At 35.7% G+C, this 15905-nt stretch overlaps 1 protein-coding gene across 3 annotated transcripts in view; it reads left to right on the top strand.

Annotated features, from left to right (window-relative positions):
- SOCS5 (suppressor of cytokine signaling 5) overlaps positions 1–12667 on the top strand; it is a 63839-nt gene extending 51172 nt beyond the window's left edge. For all 3 annotated transcript variants that reach the window (XM_036925859.2, XM_036925858.2, XM_036925860.2), the window contains exon 2: positions 8533–12667. In XM_036925859.2, the coding sequence (XP_036781754.2) occupies positions 8545–10155 (1611 nt within the window). In that variant the 5' untranslated portion in view covers positions 8533–8544 and the 3' untranslated portion in view covers positions 10156–12667. The remainder of the gene's footprint in view (positions 1–8532) is intronic.
- The last annotated feature ends 3238 nt before the right edge of the window (positions 12668–15905 follow it).

Below are 15905 nucleotides of genomic sequence, written 5' to 3'. Positions count from 1 at the left end.
CTACAAAGTCTGAGAAAGCAAGAAATCATAAAAAGGGACACATAACTTAAATAGTTTACTCTGCAAATAAGACTTGTGTTCATTTTTCAGTGTTGATCAAGGGACCGGTGCCTTTTCTTTGACAGCAGGCCCACTCGTTGCAGTTCCATATTGTTTGTATCAGATATAATGTATCATCTAAGATTTTCAGTTTGTGTTTTTTAAGTAGAACAAGAATTTAGACCCTTTTGTTGTATTCTGAGTTTAGAATCCTTGTAGATCTTTACAATATTTTTTCTTCTTCTTATTATTTTTTTACTATTTCTGGCCTATACTTCATGTAGTAGTGTATCTCACTTTTTATTGAGTATTTCAAAGTCATTCAACTCAGTTTTCCCTACTTCCCAACATTTCATTAGGCTACTTAACATTTAATTAAATCACATGACTACAATAATAAGTATAAAAAGCGTAAACAGATTTAGAAGTTAACCTAACTATTTCAGTAAAAGTAAAACTCAGTTGGTGGTTAGAGCAGAAGTATCTGGGTGTACTAGATCATTGCGGTCCATATTTTTTGAGTGCACATATGCACAATCTACTGTGTTAATAGATTATGTATATTATAATAGTGTAACTCTGAGTTTGAATTAAATGCCTATTTCTCACCCATAAAACAATAATTTTATATGGTTGAACATAATTATTAAATAGCAGTATTAAAGATAGAAGGCATCCAATTTAATAAGCCATGTCACAATAAAGTATATAGGTAACAATTTTTTTTTTTTGTAGATAATTATTTTTTATTGAAGGGTAGTTGACACACAGTATTACATTAGTTTCAGGTGTACAACACAGTGATTCAACATTTATATACATGATAATTCTAGGTACCAGCTATCACCATACCAAGTTGTTACAATATTTTTTTTATATTCCTTTTGCTATACATTACATCCCGGTTACTTATTTATTTTACAATTGGAAGTGTGTACTTTTTTTGTGTGTGTGTGTGAGGGCATCTCTCATATTTATTGATCAAATGGTTGTTAACAACAATAAAATTCTGTATAGGGGAGTCAATGCTCAATGCACAATCATTAATCCACCCCAAGCCTAATTTTCGTCAGTCTCCAATCTTCTGAGGCATAACAAACAAGTTCTTACATGGAGAACAAATTCTTACATAGTGAATAAGTTACATGGTGAACAGTACAAGGGCAGTCATCACAGAAACTTTCGGTTTTGCTCATGTATTATGAACTATAAACAGTTCAAATATGAATACTCATTTGATTTTTATACTTGATTTATATGTGGATACCACATTTCTCTCTTTATTATTATTATTTTTAATAAAATGCTGAAGTGGTAGGTAGATACAAGATAAAGGTAGAAAACATAGTTTAGTGTTGTAAGAGAGCAAATGTAGATGATCAGGTGTGTGCCTGTAGACTATGTGTTAATCCAAGCTAGACCAGGGCAATAAAACATCCACGTATGCAGAAGATTTCTCTCAGAACAGGGGGGGTGAGGTTCTAAGCCTCACCTCTGTTGATCCCCAACTTCTCACCTGATGGCCCCCCTGCGACTGTGCCTGTCTTAGGTTGTTCCTCCCTTGAGGAATCTTACCCGTCTCTGGCTAACCAGTCATCTTCTGGAGCCATACAGGGAAATGTAAAGTTGGTAAGTGAGAGAGAAGCCTTACTGTTTGAAAAGGTTAGCTTTTTACTTCTTTGCATATTTATGCCCTGTGGCTTCTATGCCCAGCATTTGTCTTGAGGTATCTTTACCACTTGGAAGAATTATGATACTCGGTAAATTTGATATGAGGCACGAATTCTATTTAAGGGTTGTAATTAGGAAGGAAAAAAAAAGCTATAGAAGTAGCAGGCGGAAGAAAACATGGGAAGATTGATTATTTCTTTGACATATCTTCTTGTAGAGTAACTTCAGCATGTATAGGTTTTAAACTAATTAAATTGCGCACACACATTAACATAATAGGAGTATAGTTACATAACCAAAGCATATATAGGTAACAATTTTTAAATAAATAATTTTTTAAAAAGACCTAAGTGTTTCTCAGATACTTTAAGGGATGTCATAACAGTCATGCATCCCTGGATTTCTCAGTCAGTCTTAATATTAAAAATTGTATCATCTTTTTCTAAAAGTTACTGTAATACCACCAAAGTATCAATCAAAACTTGAATCTCCTAAACTGCTTCTTGTACCTGAATTTGGCGCAGACATATTTTAGTCATGTGTCCCATGACATGTCCATGTGTCCCAATTTTTGTTACTGTTACTGAAGAACTTACTGGAAAGGTATTATCATGAGTAAATAGTCTAGATAGACTAAACAATAGAGTAGGAATTTGAGCAGGGCCAAATCTTCCTCTTTACCCACAATAGCATGTCATGTACTTTTAAAACTTGTTGAATTTATTTCTAATGAAGTGTGGATTAAGTCCCATTGAAATGAACTCCTGGGAACTATTTCAGTTATTTTGTTTTGTGGAAGTTTTGTAATAGATACTACTTGGCATGAAGAGGGCCATTGACTATAGTCTTTACTTTTTTTATATATGTACATTTTTGTAGTAATAGAATTTGACCTCTAATTTTCCATAATTATGATTTATAACTTATCATGTTAAATACCATTTTTCAACAAAAGCTACTTAATGTACAACAGCATTATAAAACCAGCTTTAAATTATGACCGTCCTTGGGGGAAGGAAAGACTTTTTAGAAATTTGTTTCAGATGGTTTTAAGGATGTAGATGTAGAAATGTGAAAGATTTTAGTGGTTGATGACCTTTCATTCTAGAATCTATACATTTGAAATTTAATACTTTTTTAGCCCTATATGACTTTATAAAAAGCACAAAGTAATAGAGTTGTAATTTAGATGTTAAAGGTTTCAGCTAAATACATTTTCATTGTTTTTTAACAACAAAGCCAATAAAAGAACCTCAAAACTGACATTGTAAATATTAAAATAGTTGAAATGCCTTCCTAATTTTTACATGGACTCTTCTGTGAATCCTATCAGTATTTTTTTTCTTTCCAGTATTACAGCCACCCACATAGCCTTCTCCACGTCAAGAAATCCACTTCTATCCCCAAGGGGTGTGGAAGCATTTTAGTTTTTCTTTGAACTAGAGTATTTTGTTACAATGCAATCTAGTAACAGTCTGCAGATTAGGAATAGAGAAATTACTAAATTTCATGCTCTATCTGTGAAAAGGAACCAAAGGATCAGTGTTGGAACTGTGTTCTGTGACCTGGCAAGTACATGTTTTCTGCATGTCCCAATTGTATATACAACTTAAAAAAGAACTGTATAAGGAGATAAGTGGTTTTAAGTGTGGTTGCTTTCTAAAACGGACATTTTCAGGTATAATTTGCTTGTCAAAGAAATATCTTTAGATAGTACAAAACTTATAAACATGAAAAAGAGAGACTTCTGGACTTCTTGAATTTGCTCTTCTAGTGTCTACAGTGGAATGGTTTATAACCTTACATACTCTTTAGCAGGGTCAGTAAACTTTTTCAGTAAGGGGCCAGAAAAAATATTTTAGGTTTTGCAGGCTACATGTCAGAAGTTGGTTGTGGGGTTTTTGTTTTTGTTTTTTATCCCTTTAAAAACGATTCTTAGCTAGGGTCCATAAGCATCAGGCCACAGGCCAGTTTTTGTCTGTGGGCTATAATTTGCTAACCCCTACTATCTACTAGAAGCATAATCTGAACCATATATGTAATTGTAAATTTTTTAGTAGCCACATTTAAAAAGTAAAAAGCAGAAGAAATTAATTTTCATAATATATTTAACCAATTTTATCCAAACAATTATCATTCCAATATGTGGCTCTAGCTGCATTTCAGGGGCTCAGTTACCACCTGTACTGAACAGCACAGCTCTAGACCAGAACTACTCAAAGAATGGGCCATGAACTGGTGCCATTCTATAGTCTTTTTACCAGTCTGTGACAAGTTAGCTATAGGAATTAAAAGTAAGCATTTAAGATATTTTATAGTAACTTGACGGTTATTTTATGTCTGTTCAATATAATAATAAAATTGGCACTTATATTTCATGTCTTTTTTTTTTACCTTCCATTTTTCCAGTAATTTACTTTTTTTATATCTCACAAAAGAATTAGTCTGTGAAGTTAAAAATAAATTGTCTCTTTATTACAGATAGGAGAGAGACCAAAGATTCAGTAGGCCTCTTATATACATGCGCAGAAGTAAAAGGAAGAGGAATGGTGATGAGACTGCAGTAGTAGTTTATTTAACACTATTGAATCCCCCAACCACTGTGGATCAGTGTCCTTTTATTTGTCTCTTTCAGAGCTACCATAGAAGCCCATGATTAAGGTACCATAGGCAAATGGTTTTCTTATTCTACTCTAGAATCACCTAGAAAGCTTATAAAAAATAGTAGTGTCCAGGTTCAACTCCGGACCAATTAAATTTAAATCTCTTGGGAGCGGACCTATGCATCATGAAGTTTAAAAAGCACTCCAGGTAATTATATTATACAGCCAGTGTTATTGTTGGATTCCAGATCCAGGCAAATTTGCTCTTTCTTTATCTGGAAAAAATAACTAATCTGGGTGGGGGACGTTCTGTGTAGCACCATTCACTCACTTTAACAGTGAAAAGAAGACTTCCTAGTTAAATATGTCAGAATGCACATTGGCATTTATCTTTACTCCCTCATGGGACCCCACTAAAATTAAAGAAATGAAAGGTAGAAGGCATAAACCCACAAGTAGAAAGCAAATGAGAGAAGACAGAAGTGAGCCTGATTGGTCCACAAGTTTTTGGTAGAAACAGGCAGCTAGAAATTAACAGAACTGAGAAGGCTGATCTAAGTGCCTGCAAAAAAGATGTAAAAAAGAAACAAACCAGTTTATACTGCTGGCTCAGAAATGAGAGCAACCAATTAGCCTCAGAAGATAAGAGTGAAGTATGGAGCTAAAAATAGGAATGGTTGACAGTCTGTATGTGCCTGACTCCCATGTGTGTCCTCCTTCCCCCTGAACAGCCAGGAGACTGTTGTTGTTCCTTTACCCTGGATGAAACTAGAGGTTAGTATTTGCAGAAATTTAATCTGAGAGGTTCAGTCATAGCTGAAGTTGGGATATCTTTTGAAAATAAGGACATCTTTTGAAAAATAGGGACTAAATAAAAATCTGAATATTGAGGTTAAAACCTCACCATTCCCCTTGCCCTGTTCTCAGAACATGGCAATCAAGTGTATATGCCTCAGACAGGAGATTGGAGCACTTCAATCTGGGATAAGCAACCAGGAGGTAGAGCTTATAGATACTGACTTCTGGAGATTGCTATTGAAAAACCAGTTCATTGCCTCATCCATCACCTTGTCATAAAGCCAAACAGTTGACAAGTACCCCCATGCAGACAGAACTTCTGATCAGCATGTTAATACTGATAGACAACCAGAGCTCGTCAGACAACTGAACTGGAAAGCCTCTGATATAAAAACCAGAGACCTACGGATTTAAGGAGAATAAAGAAACAGATAAAAATATTTAAAATGTTAAAAGAGAAAAAAGGAAGAAATCATTTTAAAAAGTTGTATCCTCAGAGAAGTTAGATATTATATGCTAGAAGCTAGAAGAGGATGCTATTAAAAAGAACATTAAGAGAACAGGAAAACAGTCTTGGGAATTAAGAATGTGGTAGGAAAAATTGTAACTGCAATACTTGTTTGGAAAGTGATGCCAAAGAAAGATACCAGATAGTAGAAAATGGAAGGAAATGCAATATTGAAAAGAAAATACATGGTAATCGAAAGATGAATCTAAGAGGTCTAATGTCTAATGAAAGGACTTTGGGGTGTGGAGGGCAGCAATGGAAAGGACTTTGAAAGGGCCCAGTACAATGAATGTAAAAAACAGCCTGCACTAAGAGTAAAGAGAAGCAGCTACAACTTTCATGAAATAAAAACAGGTCACATAACAGAAGACTGGGAATTGGTGGATAAAACAGCCACATTAGAAGCCACTAGAACAGTGGAGTAGTGCCTTCAAAATTGAGGGTAAATTATTTCCAATCTAGACTCTTATCAACCAATAGCAATATGAACATGTTATCTACAAATGATGAGGAAAATACTATCTGAAATAGCTAAAGAATTTAAAGTAATTTTCCTTGATTCCCTGGGAGTGGGAATCAAGGATGGAAAGGGTGTAGCAGGCAGTGCTACTTTTTTGTTATAAGCCTTGTACTAGTATTTGACCTTTGAAACTATAAATGTATAGATTAGGTAAAAATAAAAAGCAACTTAAAAACAGAGTAATTAGAAGGTAACTAGACTAGAAGGGGCTAGCACATTGGAAGGTACATCTACAAAGGTACACACCAAGAATGCGGCAGGAATTAGTCTTCCATGTAATAGGACTATGAGCAAATAACAGAAATCTTAATATGAAAAAAGATTAAGTTACAAGGCATATTAAGTACAAATAGCGTAAGCTTCAAAAAGGGCTTAGAAAAAAGATTTTTGCAAGGGGGGGAGGCAAAATGTTCTGGTCGAGTTTAATAATAATACTTAGTGGTTCCATCTATAGATTTTATTAGATGCAAAGTGTGTACCTAACAGTATGCTTTTAATAAAGAATAATCTGTACAATGGAATAGTATTCAGCCATAAGAAGAAAACAAATCCTACCATTTGCAACAACATGGATGGAGCTAGAGGCTATTATGCTCAGTGAAATAAGCCAGGCAGAGAAAGACAAGTACCAAATGATCACTCATCTGTGGAGTATAACAACGAAGAAAAACTGAAGGAACAAAACAGCAGCAGACTCACAGACTCCAAGAAGGGACTAGCAGTTACCAAAGGGGAGGGGTGGGGAAGGGCAGGTGGGGAAGGAGGGAGAAGGGGATTGAAGGGTATTTATTATGATTGGCACACATGATGTGTGTGTAGGGTCACAGGGAAGACAGTGTAGCACAGAGAAGACAAGTAGTGACTCTGGCATCTTACTACACTGATGGACAGTGACTTCAATGAGGTATGGTGGGGACTTGATAATATGGGTGAATGTAGTAACCACAATGTTTTTCGTGTGAAACCTTTGTAAGAGTGTATATCAATGGTATCTTAATAAAAAAAAAGAATCTGAAGGTACGTTTTGTGATTTCATTGACATAAATTCTCTATGTTGGCATTATCATTAGTCCAAGAGTTTTGTTAGTCCAAGAACCCTTTCTGTAAAAAACTAAGGGAAGATACATAATGCATTTTAAGAAAAATATTCAAGATTTAATCCTTATTGGTGTCTTACCATAGTCAAGTTCTTGAAAATCCAAGTATTTATGATGAAGAGGATTAGTCAAAGTTATGGAAGGATCAGCTCTAATGACTCTCCCCACTGTAAAAAAAAATAAGTTTTCCAATACTGTGAAGAATAGTATGTAATGAGATAATAAACATGAACAAAAAGTTCTGGGAGAAAAAGTGCCATACATATGAAATGGCAAAAATAGAAAAACAGACCTTTTAAAAAAATGTTTCTGCTGTCACATTGGTACAAAACCAGTTGAATTTAAGTTCAGGTTTTTCTGTACCTTCTAATTGTTGACTTTTGGGTTATTGAGTGAGACCACCTGTCATTATTGTGGTCTAAAATAATTTGTGAAGTGCCATAAACTGCTTTAGATTTACTTTTAAGGAGTAAGAATAAAGAGGACAAATTGCATATTTTTTTGCTAAACTGCAGTATCACAGCTTTTTCCCATTACTCTTTTATTTCCAAGCCCTTCCAGGACTAAGAATTTGAAAGTTTAAGACACCTTCTATTTAATATTACATTCCAAATATATATTACCTAAATATATAATACCTAAATATTATATTCTCTTTCTTTTCTCATATTTTTCTTTCTACGCAAACTGCCTTTTCAAAGCCTTGAATAAAATTTGATGCATTGTGTGCGGGGAAGGAAAGATACTGAATTTTTACGAATGAGTGACCGTAAGCTTTAGATGGCTGCATGTGTTGAACTGCAGTTGGTAAGTGAGATTGGGAAGATTACTACCTAGAAGTTTTTAAAATAATTTTAATGTGTTACACAAATGTGGTCCAGATCATAACTTTTGAGAAGTTGGAGTGTTTCAACAATACAATACATATTTTCCCTTTGTAATACTTGAGACAGTACCTAAGTAATTCAAAGTAAGGTGACAAAGAAATCAATGTCATAATGAAATTAGGTTGATGCTTGGAAAAAGGAAACCAGTTTAATTGAGAGTGTTTGTTTCCTTTCACATGAAAGGAAGTGGGAGGTGAAGACTGGCTTGAATCATGGCCCAGTGCCGCAGAGGGCCTGGTGACGTTCCGGGCTGCGGTAGGGTTTGCCTCCACACTTCAGCAGGGTACTGTCAGGAGAACTCTTGGCCCTTATCACTGAAACCTCCAAGGAGAAGGTGGGTGGGTAGTATTCTATTTTCACACACCACTTTGATTGACTTATTTTTCTCCTTTTCCTATTTTGTCTTTAGATCTTATAATCAATGGATAAAGTGGGAAAAATGTGGAATAACTTCAAGTACAGGTGTCAGAATCTCTTCAGTCATGAGGGAGGAAGCCATAGTGAAAATGTGGACATGAACTCCAACAGATGTTTGTCTGGCAAAGAGAAAAACATTGGTATAGGAGACTCAGCTCCTCAGCAACAAAGCAGTCCCTTAAGAGACAGTGTTGCCTTACAACTGGGATTTAGCCCCTCAAAGAATTCTTCAAGGAGAAACCAAAACTGTGCCACTGAAATTCCTCAGATTGTTGAAATAAGCATAGAAAAGGATAATGATTCATGTGTCATCCCAGGAACAAGAGTTGTGAGAAGAGATTCCTATTCTCGACATGCTCCATGGGGTGGGAAGAAAAAACATTCCTGTTCCACAAAGACCCAGAGTTCATTGGATAGTGAGAAAAAGTTTGGGAGAACGCGATGTGGACTTCAAAGGCGAGAGAGGCGATATGGCGTTAGCTCTGTACATGATATGGACAGTGTTTCCAGCAGAACTGTAGGAAGTCGCTCTCTGAGACAAAGGTTGCAGGATACTGTGGGCTTCTGTTTTCCCATGAGAACTTACAACAAGCAGTCAAAACCCCTCTTTTCTAATAAAAGAAAAATACACCTTTCAGAATTAATGCTTGAGAAATGCCCTTTTCCTGCTGGTTCAGATTTAGCCCAAAAATGGCATTTAATTAAACAGCATACAGCCCCTGTGAGCCCACATTCAACATTTTTTGATACATTTGATCCATCCTTGGTTTCCACAGAAGATGAAGAAGATAGGCTTAGAGAGAGAAGGCGGCTTAGTATTGAAGAAGGGGTTGACCCTCCTCCCAATGCACAAATACATACATTTGAAGCCACTGCACAGGTTAATCCGTTATATAAACTGGGACCAAAGCTAGCTCCTGGAATGACTGAAATAAATGGGGACAGTTCTGTAATTCCACAGGCTAATTGTGACTCAGAAGAGGACACAACCACCCTGTGTTTGCAGTCACGGAGGCAGAAGCAACGTCAGGTGTCTGGAGACAGCCATGCCCATGTTAGCAGGCAGGGAGCCTGGAAAGTCCACACGCAGATTGATTACATACACTGCCTTGTGCCCGACTTGCTTCAGATTACCGGTAACCCCTGTTACTGGGGAGTGATGGACCGCTATGAAGCAGAAGCCCTTCTTGATGGGAAACCTGAAGGCACATTTTTGCTCAGGGACTCTGCACAAGAGGACTACCTCTTCTCTGTGAGCTTCCGGCGCTACAACAGATCCCTGCATGCCCGAATTGAACAGTGGAATCACAACTTTAGTTTTGATGCTCATGACCCATGTGTGTTTCACTCCTCCACTGTAACAGGACTTTTGGAACACTATAAAGATCCCAGTTCTTGCATGTTTTTTGAACCGTTGCTTACTATATCACTAAATAGGACTTTCCCTTTCAGTCTGCAGTACATCTGTCGTGCAGTAATCTGCAGGTGCACCACATATGATGGAATTGACGGGCTCCCATTACCATCAGTGTTACAGGATTTTTTAAAAGAGTATCATTATAAACAGAAAGTTAGAGTTCGCTGGTTAGAAAGAGAACCAGTCAAGGCAAAGTAAGTCCTATCCCCAAAGGGCATTAACTAGGTCTGCTTTTCCATGCATCAGACAGTGTACCTGTAGCAAGCACACATGTGAGTGTTTGAGTTCTTCAGCACTGTAGGTAAGCCTAGTGTCCGTATCTGTCAGGTGCGATCTGCTGTTACTCAGTCAATCATGGTGCCTATTGAGACAACAGAGGATAGAGCTACAGGTGTTTAGTAAGACTACAAAAACATTTTGCCAGTTTAGCAGTTTGGCTTTTAATGGCCGTAGTAATTGAGTGAGCAAACTCTGGGGCATTTGCTATGAAGAATTCTATTTCTTACTGAAGAACAAATTATTAATACTGGATGAGTATTTCAACAGTGTGACTAATGTTTGAAATTATTTTTTTCCTAAGATTTTTCTATAACCTTCCAAAAGTAGTGGTGTTTGTAGTTATTATAAATCAAGCTCTGGAAGTCCAAAAAATAAAGACTGCCTACCTTTTAGAAAAAAAATGCAATCTTCTGGCCACAAGGGCATAGTGCAGTCACTTACGTGTTGATATAGTTTATAGTCAGTCTCCTTTTCTCTTCTGCAAAAGGTACTGTTAAGTAAACCAGGTTTTCTAAATAGTAGTTCTTAAAATTTACAATTGTAAAGTTGGTAGTAGAATTTTATTTAAAGGCCTTAGGCATTAATTTTTTAATGAGTGCTTTAACTTAAAACACATTGGAAATAGCTGCTGCAATGTAGTCCTGTGTGTGGTTTTTTAAATTAATGTGTGTAGTCTGATCGTTGATTCATTAAAATTGGATCTTTCCTATGCCCATGATGAGTTTGTGAAACATGAAGAAAATGAGACTAGAAGATTACCCAACAAGTCAGATAATAAAAACGGCAGTGGCTGCTGATGTTGAGATTATTGTTAGACCTGTCATTAACAATTTGGATGGCAGTAGTTAACTCTTTGTTGTAAGCTCTCATAGCGGGATTGCTTGAGTACAATTTGTAGAAGTTCAGTGCAGTTATTTTTTAATGGAACATCTGAAACCTAAATTGCAGATTTAAAAGGTACTGTACAACCATTATATCTGTAAATAACTTTACTTAGCACCTTTTTGTCACTTAGAATAATAGTATGCAATACTACTTGAGTGAGCTATTTTGGAAGTAATACCAAGTTCTAGTGTTTGCTTCTTAGTATTGAACTGAATTTACAGTTCTGTCCTAGACATTTTGCACTAATGTAGTTGAATCTCTTCTTGTGTCTTTTTGTTAGTGTGCTCTGTACCACTGGTGAGTGCTCCTTAGTTCCCTTACCTGCTGCTACAGATCGTTATTTTACATCCTGGTGGCTATTTGCCAAGGTTACAAAAAAGAAAAGCTATATTTGTATGCAACACTAACCTTTGACTGCTGATGTATGTTTCTGCTTGCTGTACCTGTTATGGCTGCTTTTTTGTGCTAATAAAGTATGTTTGGTGTTCTCCTTGTATATCTGCTGTTTTATACATTTGCAACAATTTCTCTTGTAAATGGAATGTTTTGGGGTTTTTAAATAAGCATTACCTGACAACCTACTATAGTTAATGCAGAATTACTGTACAACCTAATATTGACTTATTTCAAGTAAGCTAACTTTAAATTTAATCGCATACATCTTTCCAATTATAATCACATATACTGTGGAAGAGTATCTATAGTTACTGCAAATTACTGTACAGTTTAGATTATACAGAAAATGAACAGAGAAATATTGACTAAACTTATTGATTTCTCTGCTTATAAGTAAAAGATTGAAACTATCAATGACATGTTATAATAAATGAATACCTATAGCCTCCCATTACATCAGAAACAAGTTAAATGAAGTCTTGTGAACTGTTGATACATCAGCATCATTTATTGGTTTGGGGACCATTTTAATTAATAATAAATGCCCAAAATGTAGAACTTCAACCAAAGACTTGTCCATTTTGAAGCAAAATGGGGACTGAAGGGACTTATAATCTTGTTATTTCTAATAGAAGTCCCTGAAGAACATACCAAAGTATTTGAGAACTTGATCCAAACCTACTTTAAAGCATTATGTGCAATTAAGTTGTTATGACATAATTATATTGCATAGTTGTTGGGTCTGTTTTCTTGAGCTTATAATGTACCTGGAAAATAAAATAGTCCATATTGATTACTGGATAAAGATTATATATGCAAACAAGATCTTGTTTTAACGAAGTAACTTGAAACTCCAAGAAAGCACTTGATGTTTTTTATATGCTTGTAGCAAATTGATGTACTAATTGTAGTTTTATAGAAAGTATTAATGCTTTTATGTATTTCAGAACTTTCATATGTTAAATGGAAATTGTTTTAAATGTGTAAATATTTGAGTTTTATGTAAGCATGTATACACTGCTAAAAGTCACTTATGTTTCAGTTTGTGTGTAATATTAATATCAACTTTTAGTTTAAATTTTTTCTTAAAATATTAGTGGCTTACATTTTAAAAAAGAAAATCACCAGCATGAAATTGCATCTAAGTCTATAGTCACTGTGTCTTTTTCTGAAACCCATTGTAGCCTGTCAAGAAATTTTTGTTTTTATGGTCTTTTTGAAGTTAATCTTGATACAAACCAGGAAATTCGTTAGAAGTTTGAACACACTTCAGAGTGAAGTAATTAATCCAAGGAGAGGCTCTGATTCATATCTATTTTCACATTCATTCATTCGTTCTGTGTGTGTGTGTATTTGTGTGTGTATACACATATATATACACATACATATTCATATATATACACACACATACAAATCTATACATTTACGATGTTAATATTACTTTAGAGAATAATATTGCCATCTGATTTAAAGTAATTTAGAGGCCTTAAATATACTAGTACCTTTCAAATTTGATTATCTGCACCTAAAGTTTAGTCTTGTTACTATACTCTTGTTTGTAATACAATCACCCCACAAAGAGAGCATTCGTCAGTATTTTCTTTTCTGGCTAAACACAGTAAAAAAATTTTTTTCAGGAAGCAACAGCTTGGTTTAAATACAGTTACTAAGAGTCATAGTTAAATTTGTATTTCTTAGACAAAAATTGAACCCAAGTGTGCAAACTGCTCTGTGTTCTTATGGTCTATATGAGTTTATGTGAGATTTATAATAGTTTGAACCACAAAAATTGATACTTGAATTCTACATTTCATTTTGACAAAATTCAAACTTTATGAACTTTTGTGTGTGTGTGTGTGTGACATTTTGATCTGTTTGCTATTCATTTTCATCCCAAACTTCCTTTGCTCCCTGGCTCTAAACATTAGTTTGGTAAGTTTTATTCAGATTGGTGTTAGATCCCTTATTTAGTAGCAAAGAAAGCTGAAGAGTTGTTTTTTGGTAGAGGCAAAGAGGCCATAAATGGTCAGAACTCTTCTAGGAAAAATGCAGAGCCCAGGTCCATCTCTCAGCATCTGTTAATGCAGCACAAATAACACTGGTTCCTTCCCTTATTCTATACCCAAAACATGCAGCTTTATCTAGTTGCAATTAGATAAAAATGCATACAAAGGGCTGACTTGAGAGAAAATCTTCAAAGGAATGATACTGCTTGGTGTGTGTGCATAAAAACTACATGTCTCTGAGGCTTGGGTTTTGTTTCATATTTTTGCAACTTATACAGAACATAGCTGATACAGAACATGAACTCCTAAAATGTATGTTCTAAGGAGGTTTGGGGTGGAAATTCTGTGGGAGATTGTTGGTGGGGTTTTTTTGCGGGGGTGGATAGAGGGGTTGCCATTGCAAAGAATGGATCCGTTGGAACAGATGTTTTCATGACCAGGAAGTTTAATTGAATATTTAGATTGTTTTCAACCATTCAAGATCCCTGTGCCAGTCACTATTTTAGGCTATAGATACACATTGGGGTACAAAACAAAGTTGTGGGATCATCAGGCAGTAGTGACCTTGAATGATGAGAATAAATTCACCAAGATCAAAGAAAAGAGCATTTTGATTAAATGAACAATAAACTAAAAGTCTCGAAGCAGGAATGAGCTTCTGCGTTGAGTAAGAAAGGCAGTAGGAACTAGAGTCCAGTGAGTGGTGGAGAATGGTAGGTGATAAGGTTGTAGAGACTGGCCAAGGGCCTGCCACTTAGGGTGTGAGGTCATATTAAGGAATTTAGATTTTATCCCAAGTAGAATGATAAGTCATTGGATGGTTTTAAGTAAAGGAATGACATGGTCTGCTTTATATTTATCTGGCAGATAGAGAATAGGCTACAGTGGGGTGAATAAGGGAGACCTTTGCTGTCATGTAGGTGGTAAAAGCCTTGATTGGGGTAGTAGTTGTAGGGAGAGGATTCAGGATGTCTCCTTAAAGCTGATAGGATTTCTTGATGGATTAGATGTGAAGAAGAACGAAGAAATCAAAGATGACTCCCCAGTTTTGAGCAAAGATTGATAATGCCATTAGCTGAAATTTCAGGAAACCAGTGGAGGAGAAATTGGGTGTAAATCAAATCCTGCCTTGGATATGCTGAGTTTTGAGATTCCTATTAATTAGCCCAAAGGAGACAGTAGGCAGCTGGATGTATGAATGTAGAGGAAAAGGTGAGGATAAAATACTGGAGTCACTATATGGATAGTATTTAAAACCATTAGGATGACAATGGATTTTGTGTGACATTTAAGTATTTGGGGGAAGTAATATGGTAACATTTACCTTGGTTTGTCAATTCTAGATACTGTATCAGACTTTTTTTTAATATACTTGCAATAGAGGACTACCTTTCAAAAAGTTTTTAAATACTGGAATCATAAACCTTGCACTCAACTTTAAAATTTTACCCATGTCAAATTTGGTTATCATGCCTTCCATGTCAGGTTTACTGGTGTATCTTTTTCAGTACAAATTTTACATGAGAAATGCACGTTCGTGTTCATTATGGAATATTTAGAAAGTACTGAAGATTATAAAGAATCAGTACCAAAGAAAAAAACCCCACATTTTCATTTTCTGTACCAGCCTTGCCCCCCACAACTCCCATTTTGTAACTGTAGAGAGGTAACTGCTATTAACATTCATCATATTCCTTTCCATTATTTTTTTCAAGCATTTTTAACAGGCAAAAGATGAGAGTTTATGAAATATAGATATAAGTAGATAGACGATAGCATTTAGAGAGGAAGAGAATTGTAAACCTTGAATTACATCCAGAGTGTGTCCTAGGACATGCTCCAAGTCATGCTCTTCCCCTGACTCAGTGTGGACCTAGGTTTCTTAGGTCACTTCAGACTCTTGAGCAGGTCATTCAATGAAAGAGTAAGTGACACTGCAAAGGCCCAGTCACTGAGGGGTTTTTGGAATAAAACCTCCATAGAAGATGAGAACCCTCACCTCAAGGAACTTAGAAACTAGTGGGGACAGGCAAATACATAAATGTATAATGGTGAGAACATAGGGAAAGAGACCAGGCAAAAAGTAATGAAGCAAAAACTGGTTGCATGCATAATAAAGAAAAACAGGAAAGGGACCCAAGTGGAGGCAGTGGAATTTGGTGTCTTGGATTTGTTTCATCACAGGAATATCTGTGTGTGTGTGTGTTTTATTTATTTATTATTTTGTTATCATTAATCTACAATTACATGAAGAACATTATGTTTACTAGGCTTTCCCCTACCCCGAGTCCTCCCCACAAACCCCATTTCAGTCACTGTCCATCAGCATAGTAAGATGTTCATCACAGGAATATCTTAAGATTTTGATTTAGAGAAGATGGA

Source organism: Manis pentadactyla, chromosome 2, assembly GCF_030020395.1.
Source record: "Manis pentadactyla isolate mManPen7 chromosome 2, mManPen7.hap1, whole genome shotgun sequence".
Lineage (NCBI taxonomy): Eukaryota > Metazoa > Chordata > Mammalia > Pholidota > Manidae > Manis > Manis pentadactyla.
Note: the sequence above shows the minus strand (reverse complement) of the source record. Positions and strands in the feature narration are given on the sequence as shown.